The sequence below is a fragment of the Ascaphus truei genome, chromosome 1 (assembly GCF_040206685.1).
Source record: "Ascaphus truei isolate aAscTru1 chromosome 1, aAscTru1.hap1, whole genome shotgun sequence".
NCBI classification, from domain to species: Eukaryota; Metazoa; Chordata; class Amphibia; order Anura; family Ascaphidae; genus Ascaphus; species Ascaphus truei.
Window position 1 is genome coordinate 49,256,198 of NC_134483.1, and position 14,468 is coordinate 49,270,665.

Here is a 14,468-nt window from a genome sequence, read left to right on the forward strand (position 1 = left end):
ATTACTTGTGGTTAACCCCTTCATTACCTTAGTGGTTAGCTGCTAAGGTAATGAAGCCCTGTTTTTATGTTAATTTGAATGACATAGGATTGAAGCAAGGGGTTTCCGGAGCTGAACCACATTACTTGCAAGTGCAGTGACTAGTTGCTTCCCGAGGTACAGGTCCCACTATGGGGTGCTGCAATCTCCTGCAAGTTTAAATGTGCTGGTCATGTGGGCCAAGACATTTAAACTTGCAGGAGATACCACCAAACGATACGGAGGCATGTACCTTGAGAGTGATAACATCAAAGCTACCTGAATAGGCTTCATAGAGGGAGACATTGCAGCATATCTTATTGAGTTTGGTTGGAACCAAATACCACCTGTAGAGGATTATTATATGCATTATAGACACAAATATAACTTTTGGCTATTTGCTCCCAAATTTCCTACCATTCCGCAAGGTCCAAGGAAGTATTCAGAACTCTCACCCACTGCCTCTCATGTCGGTCTAATAAATCAGCAGGGCTCGACAAATGCATTCGCCCACTCGCCTGGGGAGAGTGCATTTTGCCCGCTGTCAAGTCTCCTGCTATTCTCCTGCTTCTTCCCTGTAACTTGCGACTGTCTCCACTGCAGCATCTGCGAAAATGGTTGCACGACATCAACTGACGCCGTATTGCCATGACAACTTGACACCGCGTAATGTCTTGACGTCATTTGCACCCCGCCGCAGGTAAGACTTGTCACGGGGGTTGAGACATTTTTTTTGGGGGGGTGAGCGACTTTTTGTTTTGGGCGAGTGGTTTTTTTTTACAATTTGTCGAGCCCTGTAAATTAGTATTGTCGGCAAAAAAGTAGTTGATATAGTAAGTGTTGATAAGACCCTCTCCCCCCTCCCCTTAGCTGGGTATTTAACAAAACAATTCTACCAGGGAAGCCATACAGTACCTGGTTAGCAGTACTGCTACATCATGGTGTGCTGGATGGACATCACTCTTTGGATTTATACTCTTCTGCCATTTACAAAAACTGGCCAGTGTCTGATCAGCATTGTGAACTATTTTCAATCCTTCCTAAATAAGAAGTGAGGATATGTCAGTCACAAATACTCATAGTGGTGCTGCTAATAAAGTTGATAATACTGAATCCCTACATTAAGGGACACGCAAGTAATCAAAAGAAAGAGCTAGCATTAAAAAGAATGCAAGAACATATTTATTCTTACAATTATTCATATTTTAAAAAATATATATATATATTTATATATATATATATATGTTTTTTATTTCCTAGATTAAATAAAAAATAAAACAAAAACAAATATGGCTAATTGAGGAAGTGTGAAGCAAGGATTGTAGGAGTTTTGAATTCACAATCTGATTATAGTCTCTGATACATTCTCTTGTAATATTGAGCATATTATTTCATAAACCTGTACCCCAGAGAAAACTAACACAATAATCAGTCACTTTTCTAGAAGAAGTGGTTATATAAATGCCTCTAAAATACTGTATGAATGGGGAGTGTTTAATATTGAGTCCTTGAATCAATGCAAGATAATACAAAATACTTAGACCCAGATTCCTAGAACTCCATCATTTACTTAACATTGCGCTAGCTAAAGTTAGCATATCATCAAGTGTTAACGGGTATCTTCAAAGCGCCATAAGGCAGAGTTTAGTGCAGTTTTAGTTAAAACAGGGCAGTGCGCTAGCTGTAACGAATATTAGTAATAATTATCCAAATAAAAGGTAAGCGCACACGTCCATCTAAGCAACGTCTTCACGCCAATTATTAAATGTATACAAGAATATTAAGGTACAACATTTCAGGGTATTAATGGTCCCTTCTTCAGGTGTTAATCATACAGTATGCCAAAGAGGAGTTCCCCTTACAATCGCAAATCCACAGACCTCTGGTACACTTAACGTGGCTATTTAACAATGCGCTAGTTCAACTTGGAGTTAATCACATCCATAAACCTTTAAAAAGCTGTACGTTATGTGAAACATCAGGTCCACATCAGGGCCTTAAAGAGACAGATATCAATTTGACAATTACTACAACTACTATTTTCTAAATATAACATTACTAATATCTAAATCTGCTGTACTGTATATATGAAATTGATATACATTGTATTTTTTAATAAAAACATTGTTTAGAAATAATGTGTTAGCATTTTCCTTCACATATATTCTCAAGGGAAATACTGTACATTGAGTGTTAATAACAGGCATGCCACAATACTTTGAAATGATATATTTTAGCTAATCTTAGACAACTACTTTAGCTGATGTGACTGACGATTTATTTTTGTTGATTTTTTTTTTTTTAGGTTGCCTATTGGCTGCCATAGTTGCTAATCATGCCCATAATATATGGCATGATGTACCATTGTGACAATCAATAGGTAGAGGGTGGGGGTAGTTGCCCTGCGGAGAGTGGTTAGGCGGCTCAGGTGGGTAGCAGTGGATGACAGTTAACCCTTTAATTACTATAGCGGTTATTAACCGCTAAGGTGATTAAGGGGTTAGGGACCATTTGTTTGTATTTTTATTGTGCTGTTGCTGCCCATGGAGGACATGGATGGGGAGAATGGTGATGAGGACAGCCTTCATCCTGGCAGGTGTAAGTAAAAGTTTTATTTACTTTATGCTGGCTGGATAATGTTATATTTTGAATGGGCAGATGAGCTATTATCCATATCTGGATAATAGTAATTTTGAGTACATGACAGTGATATAATAGGCGCAAACACCTCAATAATGAAAAATAAAGATATGTAAATATTACAACAATAATAAGTGATCAAATTGGTTAAGTGATAAAAATTCTGAAAACCCAGCTAAAACCCTCCGGTGGGACCTGTCTTCATGGGTTCCTGAACGTAAGAATGAGTCTCAAGAAATCCAGGGGGAGCATATGGGAGAGAAGAAAAAACAACGACACACGCAATATAAGTGTAGACGTAAGAAGTTTTATTTACTTTATGCTGGCTGGATAATGTTTTACTTTGAATGGGCAGATGAGCTATTATCCATATCTGGATAAGATTAATTTTGCCCATTACTGTACTGCAATGTAATGGTTATTGGGGGTAGAGGGTGTGCTCATTCCTTTCCATTGGGGGTTATCTTTGCTCCCATTGAGGGCATAGTTAACCACACTGGCAATGAATGGGTGTATTGACTAGTATTGTGTCTTAATGTTTATTGTGGGTAGCGTGGGTGGCAGTAACCGCTAAGGTAATGAAGGGGTTAACTCCTCCCGCAACCCCCATGCAAGGCCTAAACACCCACCATGGACCAAATACCACCTTCACCCACCCCCGCTACCCACAATAAATGGGACACTGGTAGTTAACCCCTTAATTGCCTTAGCGGTTAGCCGCCAAGGTAATTAAGCTGCCTCTAAATGTATTTTTATTGCATTGGATAGAGGCGGGGGGTCTCCGGAGTTGGTATGTATGTATGTATGTATGTCTTTATTTGTATAGCGCCATAAAATGTACATAGCGCTTCACAGTAGTAATACATGTCATATAAATAACAAATAACAAATATAAATAACACATCATGGGAATAAGTGCTTCAGACATACTGTAAAAGTAACATTAAGGAAGGAGTCCCTGCTCCGACGAGCTTACAATCTAATTGGTAGGTAGGGAGAACGTACAGAGACAGTAGGAGGGAATACTAGTAAGTGCGTCCGCAGGAGGCCAAGCTTTGTGTCATGTGTCCATGATTATCCAGTGCTACTCATATGCTTCTTTAAGCAGATGTGTCTTAAGGTGGGTCTTAAAGGTGGATAGCGAGGGGGCTAGTCGGGTATTGAGGGGAAGAGCATTCCAGAGGTGTGGGGCAGAAAGTGAGAAAGGTTTAAGGCGGGAGAGAGCTTTAGATACAAAGGGGGTAGAAAGAAGACATCCTTGAGAAGAACGCAAGAGTCGTGATGGTGCATAGCGAGAAATTAGGGCTGAGATGTAATGAGGGGCAGAAGAATGTAAAGCTTTAAAAGTGAGCAGTAGAATTGAGTGTGAGATACGCGATTTAATCGGAAGCCAGGAGAGGGATTTCAGCAGGGGAGACGCTGAGACAGATTTAGGAAAGAGTAGAGTGATTCTGGCAGCAGTGTTTAGGATAGATTGTAGGGGAGACAGGTGAGAGGTAGGAAGGCCGGACAGCAGGAGGTTGCAGTAATCGAGACGTGAGAGAACGAGGGCCTGAGTCAGAGTTTTAGCAGTTGAGTAACAGAGGAAAGGGCGTATCTTTGTGATATTGCGGAGGAAAAAGCGACAAGTTTTAGAAACGTTTTGAATATGAGAGGAGAATGAGAGAGAGGAATCAAGTGTGACCCCTAGGCAGCGTGCTTGGGCTACTGGGTGAATGATCGTATTTCCAATAGCAATGTGGAAGGATGTAGTAGGGCCAGGTTTGGGAGGTAGTATAAGGAGCTCTGTTTTTGCCATGTTAAGTTTCAGTCGGCGGATGGCCATCCAGGATGATATTCCAGAGAGGCATTCAGAAACTTTGGTCTGTATAGCAGGTTTAAGGTCAGGGGTTGAAAGGTAAATTTGTGTGTCGTCAGCATAGAGGTGATATTTAAACCCAAAAGATGTGATTAGGTCACCTAGAGAGAGTGTGTAGAGAGAAAAGAGAAGGGGTCCCAGGACAGAGCCCTGGGGTACCCCCACAGAGAGATCAATAGAGAAGGAGGAGGTGTTAGCAAAAGAGACACTGAAGGTACGATGGGAGAGGTAAGAGGAGATCCAGGATAAAGCTTTGTTCCGAATACCAAGAGTATGGAGAATGTGAAGGAGAAGAGGGTGGTCCACGGTGTCGAATGCTGCAGAGAGGTCGAGTAATATGAGCAGAGTGTAATGACCTCTGTCTTTGGCAGCGTGGAGGTCGTCAGTTATTTTAGTGATTTAGTATTAATGTGTATCAGCTCTGGAGACTCCCGGCTTCAAGTCCTGCTCTCAGATCCCATCCCGCCACCCTTGGTGTGGTGAGATGAGATCTTCGAGAAACTCGCTACTGTATTTCAGCACCTTAATGAGATTTGAGGCTACTAGAATAGTGTTATTTTCTTGAAATGGTGCTATTTTGACTTTTTGAAGCTCCCGCTTGGTGAGTTTGGCCAGGAGCAAGAACCCGGGGGAAAATGCTTGGTGCTGTGGCACAGATATTAAGAACCACTTGGTGGTCAAGAAACAAAAGTGGAGTGAGATTTCAGATGCGCTCATGTTTGAGTAGTACTGTGCTCTCTCTTGCACCTCAAGAAGAGTTACCCTGTCATTAAGCATAGGTTGAAGGTCAAAATGGCTGAAGAGTAGACACATCATTGAGGGACAGGTGGAGGCCCTCCTATAATGGTGCTATACTGTGCCTACGAAACCTGTTTGAGGCCACTCACCCAACCCAACATCATTGTGGGCATCTAAGGGGTCAGGGACACAGGCAGACCAATGCCAAATGAGGAACCAGGTAAGCAAATGTTAATATGTCAAATGTGACATGCTATCAACAATATTATGCATCACTCACATACCGGGAATATAATATTCATGTAACACATGCTATGTTACCATTACATCACAATATATTACAATATAAAACACTAGAAATCTGGCATCATAAAACTGCCGTTAAATTAACGTGTAAATCTCTTCTATGTACTATAAATATTATGTCAAATTGTACACCATGTTAGGATACTTTTCAACCACATATAGTTATTGTACATATTAAGGCAATACAGTACATAGACATGTATTTCAATGTCATTACATGTTAGCCTGTGGAAGCATCACACATCATGATGCACTGATCCGTTACTTAATACATTCTATAAGTCCTTCTTATAAGTCCTTCCGGCCGTACAGAACCTCGGACGACTCGCCTGACCGCCTCTTCACCGGGTAAGCAAATAAGAATATGTGAACAACGTGCGCTAGCTAGCTAGCTGTGAACAACGTGCGCGCCCCTCGACCCCTTTTGCTCCCTTCCTAACGCCTGATTGGTTCTTGCGCGTCACGGGGTTCCGCGGGGTTGCTAGGACTTGTAGTTCCCTGGGCTCTCTCCCTATCAGAGCTCTCCTCCTTCGCGGGCTTTCACAACTATGCCCGCTCATGCGCAACCTCCTGCCCTGCCGGTCCTGCGCCTGCGCCAACCTTCAACATGGCGGCGCCCTCTACGCGGAACCTTCATATATCGAAGCGCTCCCTGCACTGCAGCAATCTCCCACCCCACAACAACAACAATGGCGGCTGAGGGGAGCCCGGCTACACATATGTTGTTACAATTTACACAAATCTGCATATTTGTGTCTAAGCAACTTCCTTTTAAACAAATGTATTTATTTATTATTTTCCCTTTTCACTATTAGTCCCTTGAGGCATACGGTCTGTTGATACATACTGCTTGTATGCTGTCTCCTTTTTCACATATATATGCTGGAAGATGCTGATGTCCCGATTGGAATTCTATCACCTCATGATATTGTCTGGATGAAGGAATATTGCAGAGTTGAATGACATTTGCTCTGCGCACGCGCAGCATCGGTTACATAGCAACAGGCAATATTAGAGCTTTGAATCCAACAAGAACGCACCACGGGAACAAAGGGAGATTGCGTATGGCCGTGGAGGATGTCACGAAGTTGGCGCCTGACAGTGGAGACTCCCCCCTGGACAACAGATGACAGGACGCAATGACGGGAGCAAAGGGAGATTGCGTGTAGCTATGATGACGTCACGAGGTTGGCAGCTGACGGTAAGGTCTCGCCCCCTGGACGACGGATGACATGGGATGTGATGACGACGGATGACATGGGACGCGATGACGACGGATGTCAAGGGACATGATGACATTGGTTACCAGTGAACATGTGTACAAAAAAAAACTTTACCTTTGGACAGCAAAACTGCAGCAATCATTTCCAGATGCACTATTGAGGAAGCTTGTGGACTTCATCAGAGAGCATGTTGGGGGTTTATATGAGTATATAAGACTCTATGGGACACTTTTACTTAAGCCACTCACCACTTGAAAAAGACCGTTCTGGTCGAAACGTCACTAAGTTTTGCCTCATTTAACAGCATTAGAAAAATCCGCAGTGCCTTGTAATATTCTTTTTTAGGTATCCTACGTGGATTTCCAGCAGGACATCTTTCAACACAAGTGCACTGGTAACTATGTGTGTGTATTGATTACATTGTGTGCAGCAGACATCCTCCCTTTTTCTCGCAATGTCACACTGAACCCCATGTTAATAGACATTTCAATCGCATATACTTATTGCACATATGAATAGAATATAGTACATCACATGTATTTCAATGTCGCTTCATGGAAATCTGTGCAAGCATCACACATCATGATGGAGTGCATGTTTACATAATAAATTATATTTAACGTTCTTATAGGTCCATCCAGGCATACAGAACGTCTCGGAACTCAGCCACTGAACGCCTCTTCGTCAGAGCCATCACCATCCCCACCAATGGGCACTGGATGTTCCAAGGTTATCAATAGGTCCACAGCATCAACAGGCACCCAGACCACAGACATGGTTGTCTCCCGAAAGCATGCACAAGTATAGGGCCCAGGTGCAGCATCGGAAACAATTAATGCAGAAGTTAAACGACGTTCATCAGGACATTTTGTTGCTTGAAAGCAGTGTGTGCGATCACACAAAACAAAACTGAAATTAAGCTAAAAAAAAAAAGACCAATTAGTAGGACAAAAATAATACAATCTGATCCAAAAGTGTGTTGTAAAAGCAAGATTAGAACAAAATGTACTAATGCAGAAGCAAAACATTTGCTTTACGAAAATTGGCATAAGATGTGCAACATCAGAATATGCAGGCAAATGCCAACAGCTATCAACTGTGCAGCTGAGGTGGTGTTGCCAAACCCCCCACTTGGCACACCTGTGCCACCAGCTAGTTCCCTGGCACCTGAAAGTGATACCAGAAGCCCCACGCCCATGCCCTCATCACCTCATCTACGTATCAAGACACGTGGGGTCAGAAGAAGCACTGAAGGCACTCCGTCATTACCTGACACCATCCATCATAGGGGAAAAAAACAAGTTTATCATTTTATGAATTTGTTATAATGTGTATGTGTATATATATATATAAAAAGTTAAAGATGCTGGGTGCACACAATAATGAGAAAATAAAAAAATCACAGTATACTTATCGTAGGTTCGCGTGCTCACAGCTGGACGGAGAACACCAACCAGTCCCAAAATAGTATAAGAAAAGGAATCCGCAGCACTCTCATATAGAAAAACATGAATTTAATCAAAAAAGGGTCATCAGGCAGTCACACAAACACAGACATGTTTGCGCATGCGCGGCTAGACAAGCAACGCATGTGGTTGCCAGGGACGCTGGCGGGACTTCACCTGCACGCTGTGTACGATCGGAGGACTGGGGAATTATACAGTTTGTCCTAGTTTAGTCCATATATGTTAAAGTGTTAGTTTAGATATTTTTCATGGCACAATTTGGGTTAGTCTTATAAAACAGGCTGCTATTGACCTTAATATTTGTAACTATGCAACAACGCATGCGCAGTTTGGATAGATGGTGTCACAGATGGAAGTACCCACAGGTTTATTGGATCACCATATTAAGTACTTGGTGCTTGATTATGACATCACTTGTATTTTGGGGTTTGGAGTGCTGGTTTAGCCCTAATATTGGCTCTGGGTATATAGCTGTTAATTGTTTCATTATGTTTTTGTCGCTGTTTCATGTGCTCATTTCTCCTATGTATGTTGTGCTGTTAGTGTTAATGTCACAGAGCTTGAGAAAAGACCGGGAGGTCTGAAACGTATGTCGCTCTGAAGTTTGTGTGACTGCCTGATGACCCTTTTTTTTAAAAATTAAATTCATTTGTTTCTATATGAGAGTGCTGCAGATTCCTTTTCTTATATACAGTATACACACACACACACACACACACACACACACACACACACACACACACACACACACACACACACACACGGTATATAGATATACACATACAGTGTACCATTTTTATATTTTTAGATAAAACATTTGACAAAATCTCATCCAATTGCTGTTATTGTTATATGACTTATTTCACATTTATAGGGTGTCTGGGAATAGTCATGTGGCATTCATATGACTATAATTACATGTGCGGCTTTCATACTGTACATGATAATGATATTAGGTCGTGCTACACACACACACACACATTAAAACACAGTGTAACAGGGGACTTATCCCTGTTCAAAAATGTGCCTCTAATCCAGCAGTGTGGTGGTTAACTGCTGGTAGACAATTAACCAGCACCACCTGGCTGATTACAGGTGTCAGAAAAAGCCTGCCTCTGAGACAGGAAGGGAGATTCCTCCTGAGCTCACACATGAGCTGAGCTGACCCAGGAAGCAGAAAGACAGAGAGTTCCCTAGTCGACAACTGGGCTGACCTGGGGAACAAACCGATGTCTTGAGCTGCAAGCTGTCAACAAGACAAAGGGGACAAGATTCTAACCTGGATTCTGACATTACCTTAGCACACAAGGGTGCAGACACCAGGAGACCAGAGAAGCCTTCTCCTACAGCTACAAGAGACAGATAAGACTTTTCTTATAAGACTGTTATCTATATCTATACATAAATGTCCCTATGATTTGGGCTGGTGAATCGCTGGGTTAACCACGCAGTTAGAGGGCTGGACTGCAAGTGTAAATATACTCCAAAGTGGAGCAGATTTTTGTTTGTGGATTTTCACATGTTTGCTGTGTTTAAAGGGAAAGGCGCAATAAAGCCTTATTTTAATTTCACCTTAAAACAGTCTCCATTGTATACCTCTGCACATGTCCTTTTACATATGGTGTCAGAAGAGGGATGAGAGGTGACCCTTGAAGTTAAAAGGGGCCCCGGAGACTGCCTGTGATATTTTTTTGTGCTTTTTACCTGCATGCAGTCTTACAAACAGCCTGAGCAACACAAACAAAGATTCACCTGCAGCAGAGACCAGAATTAAAGGGATACACATCCAGGCAGGAAATCTACACTGCACTGAAGAAAGCCACAAAACCACATATGGACTCTTTTCCCCAATCCCAAGAGGAGAGAGAGAGAGACTGCTGAAGCAGGTAAACTTTACTTGCCTATCACAATAATGTGTAATATGGTTGTTGATAAAGGGACTTTGCCTTCCAGCCATAGTCAGGATTCAAGAAGTGAGTTAGCGCTCCAGAGGAGCTAGGCTTTGTTTATTGTTTTCTTTTTAAAAAAAAAATTGCGCTTAAGCAGTGAATACAGACGGTGACCCACGAGCGGTTCTGATTCTGGAAGTAAAGGCTGCCACACCGCATAGGACTACCAGCTGTGAATGGAGTATATGCAGAAAAGTGTGAAAGTTGATGCAAGACTGTGCTGAAGCAGGGAAACTTTTACAGACGGTGACCGACGCAAGGTACTGATTCTGGAAGAAAATGGTGTGAGGCTAATGCCTCTGCTGAAGCAAGGAAATGGGCAGGTAGCAAGCATTGTATTTAAAGAAATGGTGCCCCAATAGGTCAAGGTGAAGAATACACCTGTGTGGAAAAAAACCCCCATGGAATTTAAAATGGCCGCCCAGCTGAAGTCAAATACAGACTCTGCAAAAATGGGGAAGAAAAAGTGTTCCTGGTGTAAAGAACTCCACCACGCGGAGCAGTGTCCTTCAGGCCTTATTCAGCTGATGAGTGAATGCATGCACAGAATTGCTAATATTGTAAAACTTACCAAAGGGAAGAAAAAGTCTACAGAGATGCCTGTGAGAGCTGCGACCTCTACAACAAAATATGCCTACCTGTAGGTCTACCACAATTTGGGGTTCTAGCAAAAACAGTGGCAACAGCTGCAATAGCGCCTACTGAGGTCAGGGAGAAAAATAAACCTGGTCGCCCCAAAATGGAGGACAAGATGCGGCATTCCTGTAATGAACCCTACCCCACGGAAGAGTGGCCCTTCCAGTCCGATAAGGAGGAAGACATCTCTTACGGGGAACCCAAACCGAATCACACCCACAAAACACCCCAAGAATGGTGGGGGTGCCTGAACTTTGTACGAACTGAAAAGACCACTCTCTATGATGACAAATGTGATCGGCAGGACGAAGAGCGGGAACAGCAGATCGCTGAATATTTACGCCACCTAACGCAACTGCAAGGAAAACATGGCGGCTACAGTGAAGCTGCTGAAGTTTCACATAAAGATGGAGACCCCAGTATCCCTGATGGGATGGAGTCGTCAAAAACAAAAAGGCGGAAAAAGAAAAGCAGTTCTTCACTCACCGTGGAAGGAACAGAAACGTACGCAGATCCTGTGGAGGAAAAGGGGGTCCGAAATGCCCTGCAGCCTAGAGAAAATGGAGAATTCGTCCTGCCGATGACCGAATATCCAGAGGACCCAAGGCAGAAGTCGTGTACCCCAAAGTAGTGTCTGTCCGGTGCTAATAGTGAGAAACCCTCAACCAACCATACCAGGGAAGCGGAGCCGGAACCAATGAGTGACAATCCCTTGACCAGCCCTGAAGATGCCCTGAAAATTGTCAGTCGTGACTGTAATATGCTCCGGGAACAATTGAAACTGGAGTGGGAAGATAATGCTGAGCTACAGAAGACTGTTCTCGCAATGTACTCTGAATCTGGAACAGAATTGGAGACTCTAAGGACGGATCTAAATACAGCAAATGCTACTATTACCACCATGGATGGAAAGCAGAGCCAATCTGATAAAATAATGGCTAAGCTAAAGCAGAAGTATGAGGAGGCACTGAAGGAGATTACAGTCTTTCAGCAAGAGGTTCGCAAGTGCCATAAAGAGATGGAAGTTACACAAAATGAGGTTCACACACTCCGCATAGAACTGAATGCCACACACCAGGAGGTCAACAGTGTCCGGACAGAGGTGGACATATCCCATAAGGCGGTTCACATTCTCCGCACAGCACTGGATGTCTCACACCAAGAGATCAGCAGTTGCCGCACAGAACTGGAAGTCTCTAAAAAGGAACTTCACAGTCTCGCTGAGGAGCTGGACATCTCTTCAAAAAACTAACCTCAGTCTTAATATGGATCTCAAAGTCTCTCAGAAGGAGCTTCAGACCCTCAACCTAGAGATGGAAGTCTCACGCCAGGAGTCTGTCAGTCTCAAAGCAGATGTGCGTAAATGGAAGGAGGACTACATGGAGGCCCTGAAAATTACAGAGACTGCAAAAAGAGAAAACTTAAGACTGAAAGAAGAGAATTCTCATTTGACAGACCACGTCAAGGAAAAGAATGAAAAGCTGCACGAGCTTAAAGAAATAAATAAACTTTTGGAAGAGGAAAAGTTTGAAGAAGAGCACCGACTGCAGAACCAACTGCAAGGTCTGCGTACGCACCTCCAGAATGCCGAGGAGAAGCAGCAAACACTGCAGGAAGAAAATCTGCAGGCTGCTAAAGAAGTACAAGTGCTGTATGAATGTCTGATGACCCACTATGTCCCCGCAAAGCAGCATGAGAAACTGAAGGCTACCCTGAGCATCACCAAAGCATCGCTAGAGACGAAGCTTAGAGCCCAGGTGACTCGGCACAAGAGGGAGCACAAGAAGGTCCAGAAACTGAGATAAGTAACTGTGGCCCGAGCAAAGAAATTCACAGTGCTTCACAATACAATGAAAATGTGGAAGCAAGCTCAGAGAAAGTACGGTGAGGAGATAAATTCCCAGAGAAGAAATCTGCAAGATGCCCTCAAAAACCAGGGATTTCTTGCTGATGAGATTACAGTACTACAAGGACAAGTATTGACCCTGACCAAGCATCAATATCCCATAGCCACAAAAAACAATAGAAAAAAGTGTACAGTGAGAGCTGTTAACACCGCTCATCTGAAAAACAAGGTTGCAAAGTCTAAGCCACCTAAGCAAGCACTAGCAACACCTTCAGCTGGCCAACAGGCAACACAAAAAGGTATACGTGCCGAATCAAACCCAGAAAAATCCTTAGCGGGTGAAGCAGAGAAGATAGGACGTTCTCGGAAAATGGAGGTGGAATTGCAATTCAATACCGAAGAAGCTGAACTGGCAACTCCGTTGAGTGGAGAAAGTGCAGAAAGACAGCTTCAAGAGCGGAAAACTCACTCGTGTATTCTTAACCACTCTGCAACAGTCTATCTACAAAAAGATGAGAGCCCGATACAAGGGAAATCTCATGACCATGCACTCAGAAAAAAGACTATACTTGGAAAAAGTCCTCCTCGAACGACTGAGGAGTGCTGAGCTCAAGCACCTTTGGGAGGAGACACAAATAAACTGGAGAAAGGGCTCCAATCCCAGCAGGACTGACAGTTCTCTTCCTCCATCCACTCTCATTTAAGTCACAGAATGATCTTGAATGAAAGTGGAAGGATGGGCTTTGGCCGTGGCAAGCCTGAGCGTCCCACAAACAGGGGAGGTATGTAACAGGGGACTTATCCCTGTTCAAAAATGTGCCTCTAATCCAGCAGTGTGGTGGTTAACTGCTGGTAGACAATTAACCAACACCACATGGCTGATTACAGGTGTCAGAAAAAGCCTGCCTCTGAGACAGGAAGGGAGATTCCTCCTGAGCTCACACATGAGCTGAGCTGACCCAGGAAGCAGAAAGACAGAGAGTTCCCTAGTCGACAACTGGGCTGACCTGGGGAACAAACCGATGTCTTGAGCTGCAAGCTGTCAACAAGACAAAGGGGACAAGATTCTAACCTGGATTCTGACATTACCTTAGCACACAAGGGTGCAGACACCAGGAGACCAGAGAAGCCTTCTCCTACAGCTACAAGAGACAGATAAGACTTTTCTTATAAGACTGTTATCTATATCTATACATAAATGTCCCTATGATTTGGGCTGGTGAATCGCTGGGTTAACCACGCAGTTAGAGGGCTGGACTGCAAGTGTAAATATACTCCAAAGTGGAGCAGATTTTTATGTGGATTTTCACATGTTTGCTGTGTTTAAAGGGAAAGGCGCAATAAAGCCTTATTTTAATTTCACCTTAAAACAGTCTCCATTGTGTACCTGGGCACATGTCCTCTTACACACAGCAACTGATTATAATGATTCATGTTCCTCACACAATGAAATGACACTAATAAACTCATACTGTATATAAATAATGTTGACATTAAGGATTATAATTATAAGATATATCTTACTATTTTAATTGTTCTGTGCTGTACATTTTTAAATATAATTCTTTGTTTTAGCCTGAAAAAAGCAATTATAACAAACATTAACATGTTATTATGTACAATGTATTATATAATGTAATATGCAACGTAATTGTTGCAGAATTATTTGTGTGCTTTGTAGGAGATTAGACAAACATAGGTACACATCACACCCTGAAATAGTGAAGAAAAAAAACAAACACATGTTTAAATTGTTAAGACTTAGATATATTCACTATACAATATGTA

General features: G+C 42.7%; 1 protein-coding gene across 1 annotated transcript in view; it reads right to left on the bottom strand.

The window, feature by feature from the left end:
- The window catches only part of ADAMTS12 (ADAM metallopeptidase with thrombospondin type 1 motif 12), a 609,209-nt gene that overhangs the window by 289,687 nt on the left and 305,054 nt on the right, over positions 1-14,468 (bottom strand). The window contains exon 6 of the mRNA XM_075587768.1: positions 934-1,058. Coding sequence (XP_075443883.1) covers positions 934-1,058 — 125 coding nt within the window. The remainder of the gene's footprint in view (positions 1-933; positions 1,059-14,468) is intronic.